Source organism: Dioscorea cayenensis, chromosome 17, assembly GCF_009730915.1.
Source record: "Dioscorea cayenensis subsp. rotundata cultivar TDr96_F1 chromosome 17, TDr96_F1_v2_PseudoChromosome.rev07_lg8_w22 25.fasta, whole genome shotgun sequence".
In the NCBI taxonomy this organism is placed as follows: domain Eukaryota; kingdom Viridiplantae; phylum Streptophyta; class Magnoliopsida; order Dioscoreales; family Dioscoreaceae; genus Dioscorea; species Dioscorea cayenensis.
Window position 1 is genome coordinate 7,744,862 of NC_052487.1, and position 16,464 is coordinate 7,761,325.

Consider the following 16,464-nt stretch of genomic DNA (forward strand, 5'->3'; position numbering starts at 1 on the left):
ACTTTGAACTATTTCAAATATTGCAAAGTATTAATACTAATATTTAACCTATAAATCAAATTTCATCAACTTTTATACATGGTATGAAGTAAATTTAATCAAAATATAACTTATAATTCATTATATTTTTTAAATCCAGGAAATAAAATTTAATTAAAGTTTATATAATACACAAAGTAAATTTATTTAAAAGTACAATCTATAATTTAATATATTTTAATATTCTGGAAATCAGATTTGAAAATCATACTCAATACTATGCGGATAAATTCTTGAGAAACAACTTGAGAACTGTAGTCACATCTGAAATCCGACATCGGATTTGTCTGTTTTACTAATAAATCATTACTTAAGACATGAAGCTCACAAACTAAAGCCAAGATTAGTAAGAATCATGCTTAATTGGATGCCAAGTTCAAAAATGCACATTATTACCATATGTATCAAAATTAATTGAAGAACATTCATCATACAAAATAAAACTAGCTTTTTTTTTTTCTTTCAAAAAACAGCTTTGAATTACTTGTATACAAGCATCCAACCATTCAAGTAAAATAACAACAACAACAACAACAATAAAAACAAGGACCTTCATACTTCACTTTTGGTATCAAAACTATCAAAACATTCACCTTATTGGCAAAAAGAATGTAATACAACAAAGATTGAACTACTTTAGCTTTTGAAACCTACAAACTGAAACATATGTTGGAAAGATAATACGTCATTTCTTGCCTTTACATAACATTTCCCTTGTATACCTTTTCCATGTACAAGTGCTTGCCATACTTAGTCTTTCCATACATAGATGCTTGCCATGTATAGATAATTGTTCTCTGTATAAGATCAATACAACACCAGCGCCCCAAGGTGTGGCATCTTCCTCATTCTCCCTCTCTCTACATTAATTCACATGGTATCAGCTTGATCATCATGTTCTTCCTCTTATCTCCACTTGTTGTCTTCCGTTATGAGCACCTACAACGCCACCGACTCGGCTTCTTCCCTCGACCACGGCGGACGCCATGGCCTCCGTCATCAACGTGACCTCCGTCAAGACTCACGTCCCCATCACACTCAACATCACCGGCTCCAACTACTCGCAATGGAGCACGCTTTCATGGTGTTCATCGGCAAGTACGGCTTGTTGGGTTTCATCGACGGAACCATCGAACCCAGCATCGATGAACCTCACCGACGGCAGGGCTTCGCCGTTTGTTCATGGCTCTATGGTACAGTCAGCGAGGAGATCTTCGAGATCATCGTCGAGCCTAATTAGACGGCGTGCAAGACTTGGACTGCGATCGAGGAGCTCTTCAGTGACAATAAGGAGAGTCACCTTGCCTTCCTAGAAGCGGAATTCCACAGCATCGTCCAAGGGGACATGACCATCGCCTACTACTACCGTAAACTCAAGAAAACCGCGATGCTCTGCGTATTGTCGGGCAGCCAGTGTCCAATAAGGCTCTCGTCCTCAACACTCTTCGCGGTTTAAACAAGTGGTTCTCCTCTACAGCCCAGCTAATCCCCCTACTTGATCCTTTTCCTAGTTTTTTGGGCACTAGGTCTATCCTCGCCATGGCGGAGATAAAGGCGGCCCATGAGGCCGCTGTGGTGGCTGGTACGGCACTGCTGTCGTTCACCGTTGGAGCCTTGTCCAACTCCCAGTCTGGCATCAATGGACGCTCTGACATGTGCGGCAAGTCCTTAGGAGAAGGAAAGAAGTGGAATAAATCCTCCAACAAATCTCATGACAATGGGCACACGAACACCGGCGGCAACGGCGGCTTCAACGCTTGTCCGGGAGGCCCTAGAGTAGGATCGTGGTTTTGCTTCAGCCCATGGGGCGGACCATCATCCTACTGGTCACCCAACTTGGGGGGCTCTTGGCGCAATGGTGTGGCCGACATTCTTGGGCCTTGGCCCACTGTGCCCCAGGCCTACATGGCAGGAGGTCTCCCTGTGTTGCATGCACCGCTTGCCACTCAACCTGCACCATTGACTTGGGACTCTACCGGCCTCATCACAGCAATGATCGCCATGTCTATGCAGCCGTACAGTAGCCACGCTGGTGACTGGGTGATGGATTCTGGCGCTTCCTTACACATGTCCTCTGACGTCGGTATACTCGACTCTCCCAAACCTTTTCGTTCACCTCCTTTCATCACCGTTGGTAATGGATCGCCTATACCTATCTCTTATACCGGTCACACTTCTCTTCCCACACCTAATCGCACATTCGCTTTAAATAAAGTTCTTATTGTTCCTCATATAGTCAAAAATCTTCTTTCTATTAGTCAATTTACTCATGATAATTCCTGCTCTATTGAATTTGACCCCTTTGGTTTTTCTATCAAGGATCTTTGTACCAAAACCGAGACTCTTCGCTGCAATAGTGAAGGTGATCTCTACACCATCCTATCCACCAAGAGCTCGGCCCTCTCCACCTTTCTTGCTTCAGCCTCCATTGATCTGTGGCACCGTCGTCTCGGCCATCCCGGTTCATGGAATTTATCTTTTGTTTCTCAACTAGCTAAATGTAATAAGTCTAGTAAAACTCTTTATTATGCATGTCAATTGGGTAAACACGTTCGATTATCTTTTAATCGATTCTATTTCTTCCTCTTTACATCCTTTCGAGCTTTTACACTGCGATCTGTGGACTTCTCCCGTTCCTAGCTCGTCGGGTTTCCAATACTACCTAGTTATTCTTGATGACCACATACACTACCTATGGACTTTTCCTCTTCGCTGTAAAAGTGATGTTTTTGACACCTTTCGAAACTTCTTCCCATACGCTCGTACTCAATTCCACAAAAATATTCTAGCTATTTAAGCCGATAAAGGTGGAGAATTCGTCAACTCTCGTACCTCTGAACTATTGGCTTCCCATGCAACCCTTCTACGTCTTTCCTGTCCACACACTTCTCATCAAAACGGGAAAGCTGAACATGTCATTCGTTCTATTAATGACATCATTCACACTCTCCTCATTCAAGCCAACATGTCACCCTCCTTTTGGGCGTAAGCTCTTGCTACTACTACATACATCCTTAATCGATGTTCTACCACTGCCCTCTATTGTTCCATTGCCCTTCCAACTTATTTACAAAAAAACCTCCCTCCTATGACCATCTTAGGGTCTTCGGTTGTCTCTATTACCCAAACACTTCCGCCACAGCCTCCCATAAACTTGCATCATGTTGTTCTGCCTGTATCTTTCTTGGCTACCCTGACTCCCATAAAGGTTACCGTTGTTATAGCCTAGTCACTCGCAAGGTCATCATCTCCCGGCATGTTATATTTGATGAGACCACTTTTCCTTTTGTAAATATGCTGCCACGTTCGTCCACTACTTCACTTGATTTCCTGCAGGACATCTTGGCTACTCAGTTACCAGCTTGCATGCATGGGAACCCGCTGCATGCTCATGCTCCTCAACCAACCGGGGCACCGATCTCACGCGCTCTAGTGGACTATGGCGCCCCCAACCTTGTTCCTCCTGAGCCGACCTCGCCCGCCTCGGTCGGTTAGTGTACCCCCGATTGTGCCTCCCCTGGGCCGGTCTTGTCTACCGCTAGCGGGCCTATTCTCCCAGACAGGCCAGTTTCTCCCGTCACCCGCGCTAGGATGGTTTTTCGGGTCACCTTGCACTCGCCTCCGGATTAGGTGCAGCGCATGACTATGCCACCTCTAGCGAGCCGACTTCAACTTCAGCTCCACCTAGGCCGCCAGCTCGACCTGCTCCCGGGCCTCATCAAATGATCACAAGGGCTAAAGCATGCATCATTAAGCCTCTTGAGACGATGAATTTGTCGGTTGTTACTTTAGCTATCTCACCGATTCCTAAGATCTATCGCTCTGCTCTGAAGGATCCTCATTGACTCCAAAGTTATGACAGAAGAATATGAGGCTTCTCATGAAAAATAAGACATGGTGCTTAGTCCCACGACCAGCCAGTGCCAATGTTGTTACTGGTAAATGGGTTTACAAACATAAGTTCATGCTGATGGCCGCCTAGCTCGTTATAAAGCGCGATGGGTTGTTCGTGGTTACTCTCAACAGCCAGGTATTGATTTTGATGAGACTTTCAGCCAAGTAGTGAAGCCAGCTGCCATCCAGACAGTTCTCAGTCTTGTTGTCTCACGCTCCTGGCCAGTTTCATTAGTTAGACGTCAAGAATGTGTTTCTCCATGCTCCCTCGATAAGACCCTCTACTGCGAGCAGTCCTTTGGATTTGTTGATTCTTCTCGGCCTTCTCATGTTTGCCGTCATGTAGTGTTTCTTGTATGGTCTCAAGCAATCACCTCACCCCTCGTACCAGTGCTTTGCTCAGTTTGTTGGCACTATTGGGTTCATTGTTTCCTAGTCTGACACCTCTCTCTTTGTCCTGCGCTGAGGCTCAGCTACTGCGTACTTGCTTCTTTATGTGGACGACATTATCCTCACATCCTCTTCAGCATCACTTCTGCGGGATATTACCTCTTCTCTTGGTCGCGAGTTCTCCATGTCTGATCTTGGTGATCCATACTATTTCGTTGGGATTTCTATCACTCGCACTCCTTAGGCAATGTTTCTCTCCCAACAGAAGTATGCCTATGAGCTTCTTCAGCGTGCAGGGATGTCGAATTTTAAGCCCTGTACGACTCCTGTGGATACTCTTGCCAACCTTTTCCGCGGATGAAGGTGCACCTGTCAGTGATCCATCGGAGTTTCGGAGCCTAGCTGGTGCCTTGCAATATCTTACACTGACTCGTCCGGACATCGCATACGCAGTATAACAAATATATCTCTATATGCATGCTCCGCGAGAACCTCATCTCCAGTTCCTTAAGCGTGTTTTCCAATATATTCAAGGCACTCTATCGTATGGGCTCTTGTTGCATGCATCTCCCTCGATGACTCTGACGGCGTACTTTAATGCCGACTGGGGTGGATGCCCAGACACCCGATGCTCTACTTCTGGCTTTTGTGTGTTTCTCGGTGATAACTTGATATCTTGGTCTTCTAAATGCCAAGCTACTGTATCCCGTTCTAGTGCAGAGGTGGAATACCGGGCTGTTGCACACGCCGTTGCAGAGTGTTGTTGGGCTTCATCAACTTCTTCAGGAGCTTTACCCCCCTCTCTCTTCCGCCATCGTCGTCTATTGCGACAATGTCAGTGCGGTTTACATGTCCTCTAACCATGTACAACACAAGCAGACCAAGCACATTGAGATCAATATTCACTTCGTCCGGGAGAAGGTTTCTCTTGGACAAGTTCGTGTTCTACATGTGCCATCCACGCATCAGTTTGCCGACATCATGACCAAGGGTCTTTCTTCGCAACTGTTTACTGATTTCCGGCCTAGTCTTCACGTTCATGCGTTGAACCATCCACCTGGGGGGTGTGTTGGAAAGATAATACGACATCATCTCTTGCCTTTACATAGCATTTCCCTTGTATACCTTTTCCATGTACAGGTGCTTGCCATACTTAGTCTTTCCATGCATAGATGCTTGCCATGTATAGATAATTGTTCTCTGTATAAGATCAATACAACACCAGTGCCCCAAGGTGTGGCGTCTTCCTCATTCTCCCTCTCTCTACATTAATTCACAACATAAACCTAAATAGCCCATAAATTAACTGACTATGTTACTCTAGCTAAGAAACACATGGGCAAGCATGATTTCTAATCATCAGATGCTCCTAGATTTACTACTACTACAGAGATGTTGTCTTTACACTTTTTACAGAATGCAAGATCAACTAATAATTCAGCAGCTCCAGTGGAATAGCCTGTAGATGGTAAGCTTGAAAACCTAGGTGTAAAATAGTGTCTTGCGACATCACATGCTTCATCATTGCCCACACTGTTCCACAGCCCGGTTGAAAGCCAAAATGAGAAACTCATCTCCTTTAGATCTCATGATGACTTTAATTTCTGGCTCTAAAATTACAAAAGGTTTGAGGCAGCGATCCACTATAAGTCCAATCAAATTGTTTAAGGTATAAAAGATCAAAATGAAATGTTGAAAAGCATATGCATCCAAAATCCCAAAGTGTATATTCTAAAGTGTCCTCAAAGTAATATACAACATGCCAACGACCAAATGGTATATTGGTATATGGGTCGCCAATAGAGCTCTTCACCGAGTGGTGAGAGTTCGATTCTCGGCTGAAGGTACATTTCTGGAAGATGTGAGCGGTGGTTGTGTGTGGATGGTCCCAGCGCCCATGTGTGCGCGGGCCCCACCCCCACTTACTCTACCAAGACTTGTGCACGCCCTTGATGATTTAGCAGGGCCTTCGGACTATATGTTCTTCTTGTCAAAAAAAAAAAAAGTAATATACAACATGATGCTTTTGAACCTGGTTGACTCATGAGAATTGTTAGCATAAATAGAAATAAAATATGCTTTGATCAGAAAGACATTTTTGTGCCAAAATGTCATATATAATTTATTTGAGAAACTTGATTGAAATGAGATAAAATGAAATCAATTAGTAACAATAGCTATTGTTAAAACTATTTGCATGGCTTAAATCAAAAGTTTTCTTTGGTAGAAACTTTGTAATCCCTCTGAAGAAGAAGCATATCTATAGACCTTGAAATGTTCACTATTCCAAACACATGAAAACCATAATTAGGAAGGATCAACCGCATAGTTGCTTCAATTGTAACCTTCTCATCAGGCTTGTCAGGCTAGCTACAAGAAGTTACTGAATTTAAAACAATAATTTAGCAATGGACTTGTTCTGTTGCTAATTAGCAACCGATTAGCAATGGATTACCCATAAGTTCCAGTGTTTGAAATGGAATTTGCATCCGTTTCAAATTTTGAAACGGAAGTTTCGTTTGTTGCTAACCTGTTTTTTTTTAGAAATGGAATGTAACTTCGTTTGTAAATTAAAAACGGATTTGTAATCAATTTGTAAACCAGTAACAGATTACAAATTTATTTCCAATATTAGAAACTGAACATAATTCCATTGGTTAATAAAAAATGAATGGAAGCTTTAGTTGCTAACTTTATATTTTATTAAAACAATTTTTTTTCTTTGAGATGATTTGGACAAAATAATAAATAACTTTTATATATATATATATATAATATTTTTTTAAAAAATATATTATAGAGATATTTATTTATAGAATTAGGATTTAATGAATATTAGATCAATATTTTAAAATTTTGCTTACATTTTTTTGGAAAAAATTATTGATTGCAATCAATTTAAGTAATTATAAATTTTCTTAACTGTACTCATGAAATATTAATTTCTAAGTATTAATAAAAAATTTAAATATACAATTTTTATAAATATATTAACTCCTTTTAGATATTATTTTTATAGATTATTAACTCCTTTTATAAGTATATCTTTTTAGGATAAAAATTATTTCAGAATTTTTTAAATGATTTACATATATAAACATGACCAATAAATTTCTTAAAAGTATATAATAATAATAATAATAATATAGAAACAATTATAATAAGTTTTTCGAACAACTTAAAATGAATTGACTATTTTGAAATAAAATGAATTTAAGAAAAATAAAATATATAATTAAAAAGTAATATTACAAACTGATCCTTGTCTAATTGTAAAATTACAAATTGATCATTGTATCTGTTTGTAAAGATACGTTTGTAAAATATTGGATAAACATTTTGAAATTTTGATTATATAATTTCTTTGGGAAAATAATTATTTTTTGGAATAATATTTTTTTTAATTATAAATTTTCTCAAATCTACTCAAGAAATATTAATTCCTAATTATTAATAATAAATTTTAAATATATAAAATTTATACAATATATTAACTCTATGAATTTTGTCAACAAAATATTAAAAAAAAGTACTTAGAAAATTTATTAAAGAACTTAAAATTATATTTATTGGTGTATATTATGATTTTGTAAATATATTTTTTCCATATTAAAATTATTTCGAAAATTTTTAAATGACTTGCATATATAAATATGTATAACAATTTTCTTTAAAAAGTTAATATATTTATAAAATTAAGATATATATATATATATAATAATAACCTAAATATATAAACAGGTATACTAAATGTTCCTCTATAAAATTGTAATATATAAATTAACAAATATTTTGTAGATTGAGTGATATTTAAAAAAAAATAAAATATATAGAATAAATTTAAAAAAATTAAATTGCAAACGGATCTTTTGATTCGTTTGTGTTGAAGCAGATTCAAATCCGTTTGTCAAACAGATCCAAATCCTTTAAGCTATAACTTAGCTTTAAAAGTGAGAAATTTTTTTTGATTCTTCTCTCTCTCTCTCTACCTCTCTGTGCGGAACCCTAGCAGTCACTTCCCCGCCCGGCCAACCTCTGTCGCCACTGCCTAAACCGAGCCCATCGACGAGCACTCCAACATTGCATTGTCGGGCCGAGAGCCTTTCTCTGTTGCTTCTCCTCCACCAGAATGAGAGCTTGTTTAGAAGGTACAAGGTGATTACCTTCTACTTTTGTTTGTGGATCTAGTGCTATCTCACTTCTCAATTGTTCATCATTCCGTTTCTCCTTTTCATGCATTTGTGAAATTTTGGAATTCAAATTGTGTTTATTCGATAGGTAAATAGTACATAAGCTTGTATCGATTGTTGTATTTTATTTAATTTTCAGTCATTTGTTATTTTCTGTGATTGATATAGGTTAGTGTTTCACAAATTCGTTGTTGTACGTTGTAATGTGATGTTGTTTGTGGTTACTAGCTGAATTGAGTATTGGTTTCTTTTATGCATCTATTATTTTGCAAATGTAGATCATTCTGAATTTTATTGTTGTGGGAATCCATTGTTCCTAGAATTATTGCAATGATGTTGCATGGAGAGCAAACCTATCATTGTGATTTTATTTGGAGCTATCTTAGGCCTCTTAACAAACTCATGAGAAATTTAGAATTTATAAGAGTAAGTTGGAGCCTTATTGACTTAAATTGCTTATGAATTGAAGAGACTATAGATAAAAGATAATGATAGAGGTAGAGAAAAAAATAACTGTTGGGAAGTGTATTACTTTGTTATCATGTGTATTTATTTTTTCCCTCATCTTTTGTCTAAACAAATGGCTCATCCCAATTTAAATTCAAACTCTCAATTGTATTTGAAAAGAAAATTTTTTGTCTCAAGAATACTATTGTTTTTTTTTTTATCTCACATTGTGTTCGTGTTTTGTGTGTGTGTGTGTGTGTTTTAGTAGGCCATGCACTCAATTGCAGGCCATTATTGATGCTGAGCAAGTAGACTTTCTCCACATGGGCATTTGCAAATACTTCTAAAGTGAGCAAGCATGATGCTATGGAAGCTCACAAGTCTTAACATGTATAATGAGATGAAAATATTATTTGGCTAAGTCGTGAGTTTCCAAGCATGATGTTCATAATGAAAAATGGCAACCATATCTAATCCTTAGCTTTTTTGAGGTGACTTATACAAAGAATGGTACCTCTGAGCTTATTGATACAAGAGCTCAGACCATTAAGGTAAATAGATCAATAACCTCTTTATGTGTATTTGAGTTATCGATGAGTAATTTATTTATATATATTTAAGTTGTAGAATTTCTTTACCTTTCATGAGTTTTTATTCAATTGTGTTAAATGCAATATTTGACTTCTCAAATTTATTATGGCAGGATCGTTATTTGGACCTTGTGGATCAAGTATCACAAACACAAGAAGAGGGTAATGAGCCATCTATTGTGGACAAAGCAAACATATTCCTCAAAGTTGTGGGAGGGAAAAATAAACGTCTAGGTTATGGAGTGGGCTCCCAAGCATTTATTTTCTATCCGCAGTTATAGCAAAGCTCATCTACAGGTACATCATCTATGGATATTATTGATTTGCTTTTCATCTATAGGTACATCATCTAAGGAGCTACAGGTTAAGATTAGACATCTGTGTGAGACTGTTGATCAACTACAAGATAAAAGCAAAGAGCTTTAGGAGAGTTTATACGAGATAAAGGATGATAGCAAGGGGGTTCAACAGAGTCTACACTAGATGAGGGAGGAGAGAGATCTGCATCGTGATTAGATGATGCATCATGTACAGGATATGATGATGTAGTTTGAGGCTAGGATATTTTAGCGCTCATAGTTCACTCAGGACTCATAGGCAGCTAGTGATGGTCATAATATTGACCACCTAGATGAGTTGTAGTTATTTGTTAGCATTTTTCTTTTGTTAGACAAACATTTTGGACATCTATTTTCTACATTAATTAATGAAATCATTATTTGTAAGTTGTATTGGTTGAAGAAATTTATTATAACAGGTATTATTTATATGAAATATATTATTTTATTTTTTTAAAAAATTTGGGATTTAGCATCAGATTAGCAACTGACTTGAAATAGATTAATTTGTTTTAATATATATATATATATATATATATATATATATTGTTGATTTTAGCAACATATTTGTAACGGAATTTTTTTTTGTTTCTAATAAAAAAACAAATTTAAAACAAAATATTTTCCGTTTCAAATCCGTTTCTACATTTTGGAATGGATAAATTGCTTTGGAAATCCGTTGTTAAAGTTTGAAACGGATTAGTAACAAAATAAATTTCCATTGCTATTTTTCAAAATTTAGAAATGGAATTTATTCCGTTACAAATCCATTGCTAATGTCTAAAACGAACCGCTAATTCTGTTTGTAATAAATTAACAACAATTTTTTTAAAAACTAAAAAATTCTGTTTTTAATGTGTTTCTAATTTGAATTAGCAAAGCAATATATTAGAAACGAAAAATGCTATTCGTAAACTGCAATTTTCTTGTAATGGTTGTGCAAGAAATTGAATTGAAATGGGATGTAACACATCCCATGATGACAAAACAATACACATGCTTACACATATTAAATTCCTAATGCCAAAATAAAAATATTTCTACGTATAGCAGATGGATTAGAAAATGATGACCTTGATAATAGGTAGAAAATTCTAGATTGATTTCAGTTGTCTTTATGATCCACATCTATAACATAACAACTACCGAAAAATTTAAGTGTCAAATGAATCTAAGATGAGCTAACATGGAAGTAAATTTCAATTTTGTCGCTAGCAACTTCATTAACACGACAGCACAAGTAACGACAAAATTCAATCTCCAACTAATATGAATCTAAGACCATCAATGAGATTGCAAATCTCAATTTTGTCGTTACTGTACACATGACGACAAAATTATCAATCTGTATATTAATTTAAATTCAATAAGCTACATATACATATGAATCTAAGACCACAAATGAGAATGCAAATTTTAATTTTGTTGTTACCCAACGACAAATTAAAATTCTTAATATCCATATTAATTCAAATACAGCAACCGACAAGAAAGAAAGAATAGAAATCTGCATTCATATAACATTTGGCCCAACCATTTGTCACAAACATGCACAACACATATTTTAAAGAAATGTGTTCTAAATTCTTAAAATATGTCCTTCGGCTTAGAATTAAACCAACATGTACTAACAATCAAATTTAGTCAATGCGCAATTTTAATTACAAATTTATTATGCAACTTAACAAATTTTTAGAAAGTAGAAACTAGGATTTGTAACAACAACAAAAACAAAAACAACAATAATAGTGATCATATTGATTGCGAGATGTCAGCAATGAAATAGAACAAATCAGCACAAATATACTCATAATAACAACATAGATCATCAAAATGCAAATTAAATCATAAACCTAGCAAGTTCAAAAATAAAGAAGAAAAGAAGTTATACCTTGTGATCAACAATAAGTGGGATCACAACGTCATCTCGTGAGAGGACAGTGAGCGAATCGCCGCAGTTGGCGATGATGATCCGGTCAAGGACAACGATCGCCACAACCGCAGTCGAGTTGGCCATCTGGAAATCAAGGTTGGAAATTGCCTCCTTGTCCACCATGGCGAAGGAGGTCTTGAGAGCCCCAATCTAGTCTCCATCCCAGGCAGCAAATTCGTAACTCCATCTTTGCCATGTCCATGGTACATAGCGTTGAAGTCTGCATCATCCAAGTAATGGGACAAGGCCATCAATGAATTTCCCATTTTGCTTCTTCCAGTGATGCCCAACACCAGGGGCGGAGGGACAGGGGGGGCGGCCGTCCCCCTGTCGCCGGCAGGGTTAGTGGGCCCCGTGGCCGGAGAAGCCCTCCGCCCCCTTCCCCGCTAGGGCCGCCCTCCCTTTCCCGGTGGCCGGCATCCCTCCTCAACTCCTCCTCTAAAGCTCTAACTCTAAGCCTCTAAGTCTCTAACCATGAGACTACCCCCGGACCCCCACCAATATCCGGTCATCCGCCGGGACCAAACCGCCATCCACTTGCAAGCTACAACAGCGCAACAGGAAGCAAGAACGCTGAGCCGCCGGCGCGCCGCTCGCCATGCTTTGGAATTGGGATACAAGCAAGGTCTAATCACATTTAAAATAGCCAATAAATTTTTTGAAACGTGTTACTTTGCAACTGTAAAGTTATGAGATATCCGTTGGCACATTCCATATCACGTGGTGCTACATGCTACTAGTGTTATTAAATATATATATTATTTATATATATATATATATATATATATATATATATATTCAGATATTCAGATTTTGTTAGTGATGTTACAAACTTAGAAAGTGATATTGAGTCTTTCTCAATTCTCATCCAATTTCATCCGTTTTGAAAGAGTTGTAAGACTGGGAACAGAGATTCTGAATTATTCTTTATAAATCAACACTTGCAACTCAAGTTATAATCCCCATCTATTTTCTCTCCAACTCTTTTGATCTCTATGTCCGGCAGGTGAATATTTTTTTTAATCTTCTTATTTGTTTGAATGTTTCTTTATTTTTTTTTTTGTCATTTATGAAATAATTTTTACAAAATTATTTGAAATGTTTATGAACTAAAATCGATTAATATAATATGTGGATTGATAATTTGATATCATATTATTGATTATTAGATTTAGAGATGTATCATGTAAATTGATATCATTAATTTAATTTATAGATTTGAGTGATATTAAAATCAAAATTTGTGATTTACTAATAAATAAAAAAATTTATCTTTAAAAAAATTTTAAATATAAGTTATCACTTTAAAATAAAATTTCATTTCTAAGATCTTAAATTTAAAAAATAATACAAATTAAAATTTTTAGAATTATCAAAATAAATTGAGAAAATTTATTTAAAATATAATCATTAATTTAAATAACATATGTTGTTATATCCACTTCACATAATCATCAAATTCATACAAGCTCATCATAATTCTATTAAATAAGTTTTTTTTTAATTTAAAATATTATTTATATTTATATAACTAGTATGAGTTATAACTAAGATAATAATAAATTGTAATTATGCTCTTATCTTATTTATTGAATTCTAACTTATTGTTTCTCAAAAGATTTAAATTTATACTTTTTATTTTAAATAACAAATTTAAACGTATAACTAAACTTATCATATTTCTTCAAAATAATTTTTTAATTTAAAATACTATTTATAATTATTTAACTATAATTTATAACCATAATGATAAAATGTAATTATTTTTTTTGTCCTTATTGAATTTTAACTATCCCACTCATCATAATTCTATTAAATAAGATTTTTTTAATTTAAAATATTATATACATTTATATAACTAGTATAAGTTATAATGGATAAAAAAAATTATTTTATAATGATATATTGTAATTATGTTTTTATTTTATTTATTGGATTCTAACTTATTGTTCTCCAAATTTAAATTTATACTATAATTTTATTTTAAATATTATGAGTTAAGGTGTAAACCTAGTTAAATATGATTAATAGAAACTATCCAATTTAGTGTTACACATATTTGATTGAACAATTTATGAATTTATGATTTAGTGCAATTCATTTATATATTTAATTTGATCAATTTCATAGATATGGAGAGGTTTTTTAAATCTATACCAAAAAGTATTGAAGCAAGAACGAGTTCAATGTCTGATGCAAGTACTGTTGCACAAAAGAAAAGCCGTGTTGAGTTTGATCCGAGTGATATTATCGCCGACCCAGGGCTTCGAAAACCAATTGAAGAATATGACACAGGAATAAGAGATCAAGTAAGGACAGAGTATTTGTTGATGGGTCCATGTCAACCAGTTGGTCACAATTTTCCTAGAAAACAACAAAGAAAAGATTTTAGAAGCTTTAAAAAAGTGTGGTTTCAGAAATTTGATTGGTTGGAATATAGTGTGGAGAAAGATGCAGCTTATTGTTTCTATTGTTATCTTTTTAAGCAGTCAAGGGGAGATAAACTTGGGATTGATGCCTTCACAAAGACAAGGTTTAGCAATTGGAAGAAGGCCATGGAAGTTTTCACTGAGCATGTTGGTGGAGTTAATAGCAACCACAACAATGCAAGGCGACATTGTGAGGATTTCAAAAATTAGAGGCAAAGCGTGTCGCATATTCTCTTCTCATAGCAGAGAGATGGAGATTGCATATAGAGCTCGTGTCACTGTTGTTTTACGTGTTGTTAGATTTCTTCTGTTGCAAGGTCTTGCTTTTCGTGGGCATGATGAATCTTCTAGTTCCACAAATAGGGGTAACTTTCTAGAGATGCTGAATTAGTATGGGACAGAAGTTGAAAGTGTTGGTCGTGTGATTAATGAAAATGCTCCTGGAAATAATCAAATGACTTCTCCACAAATACCGAAAGAGTTAGTAAGGGCTTGTGCAGAAGAGACCACACGGGCCATTATTGATGAGATTAGAGATAGTCATTTCTCTATACTTCTTGATGAGTCTCGTGACAAATCAATAAAAGAGCAAATGGATGTGATTGTGAGGTTTGTGAACAAGCAAGGCCAAGTAATTGAAAGATTTCTTGCTGTTGAAGATGTTGCCGATACTTCAGCCTCTTCATTAAAGACAGCTTTGGATGGATTGTTTGCCCGTTGTGGTTTATCTATTTCTATATTGAGAGGGCAGGGGTATGATGGAGCCTCTAATATGAAAGGGCAATTTAATGGGTTGAAGACATTAATTTTGAATGAAAATCCATTTGCTTTTTATGTTAATTGCTTTGCCCACCAATTGCAGTTGGTTGTCGTTTCTGGTGCTAAAGGCATTTTGGCTATTAGTGATTTTTTCAACTATGTCACTATGATTGTGAACATTGTGGGGGCTTCTTGCAAAAGGAGAGATGTGTTGCTTCGGAAACACCATGATAAGATTGTGGAGAAATTGGAGAAAGGTGAAATCTTTTCAGGAAGGGGCAAACATCAAGAGACTAATCTTGCAAGACCTGTGATACTCAGTGGGGCTCACATTATACGACTTTAATCCGGCTATTTACTATGTGGGAGTCAGTATTAGAGGTGTTAGAGAATGTGTGTAATGATGGGAATGTTGCAGAACAAAGAGGCATAGCATCAGGTTTGATACAAAGGATGGAGAGTTTTGAATTTATATTTATCTTGCATATGATGATCAAAGTATTGGGATTAACTAATGACTTGTCAAATGCCTTGCAGCAGAAAGATCAAAACATTGTTAATGCAATGGGGTTGATTGTAACTGTGAAAGAACTTATGCAAGACTTGAGAGAAAATGGATGGGGTATATTTTTAGAAGAAGTCAAGAGCTTCTTTGTTGCAATGTCAGTTTCAGTACCGAATATGGAAGATAGTATACCAGTTCGAGGTCGTTCGAGACGTGGAGGGCAATTGGTTACTTATTACCATCATTATCATGCTGAGATCTTTATTGCCGTGATTGATTTACTTACTACTGAGATGAATAACCAATTTAGTGAAACTTCTACAGAGTTATTAAGATGTATTGCTTGTCTTGATCCATGAAACTCTTTTTCCAGATTTTATCATGGTATGCTTGTTCGACTTGCTCAAATTTACTCTGATGATTTCTCCACATCCGATCATCTTATCTTGAAAGAGAAACTTCGCATATATATTCATGATGTGAGAAGAAATTCTAATTTTTCAATTTGTCATGATCTAGCAAGTCTTGCTATGAAAATGGTTCAATTTGATAAACATTTGACTTTTCCATTGGTTTATCGTCTTATCGAATTGGCATTGATCTTACCGGTGGCAACAACAACAGTTGAAAGAGCATTCTCAGCAATGAATATCATCAAAACATATTTACGAAACAAAATAAGCTATGAATGGTTGAACAATATGATGGTTTGCTATATTGAGCGAGAAATGTTTGCTAAAATTGATGAAGACATAATATTGCAATGTTTTCAAAACATGCAAAATCGAAGGATTCAACTCCTTCCTCGCAGCAATTAGTGGTATTTTTGTTTTGTGTTTTAAAATAATTTTCTTAGTGTATTATTTGAATTTTTGATTTATAATTTTTTTTAATTATTTTTTTTAAATTTGCAACTCGCCCCTCCCCCCCTCCCTGTAATTTCTGGCTCC

At 35.9% G+C, this 16,464-nt stretch overlaps 1 protein-coding gene across 1 annotated transcript; it reads left to right on the top strand.

Annotated features, from left to right (window-relative positions):
• The first annotated feature begins 14,842 nt into the window (after positions 1 to 14,842).
• On the top strand, positions 14,843 to 15,873 carry LOC120281089 (zinc finger MYM-type protein 1-like). The gene is made up of 2 exons (XM_039288018.1): positions 14,843 to 15,266; positions 15,383 to 15,873. The coding sequence occupies exons 1-2, from the start codon at positions 14,843 to 14,845 to the stop codon at positions 15,871 to 15,873; spliced, it is 915 nt and encodes a 304-aa protein (XP_039143952.1).
• Positions 15,874 to 16,464: the final 591 nt, after the last annotated feature.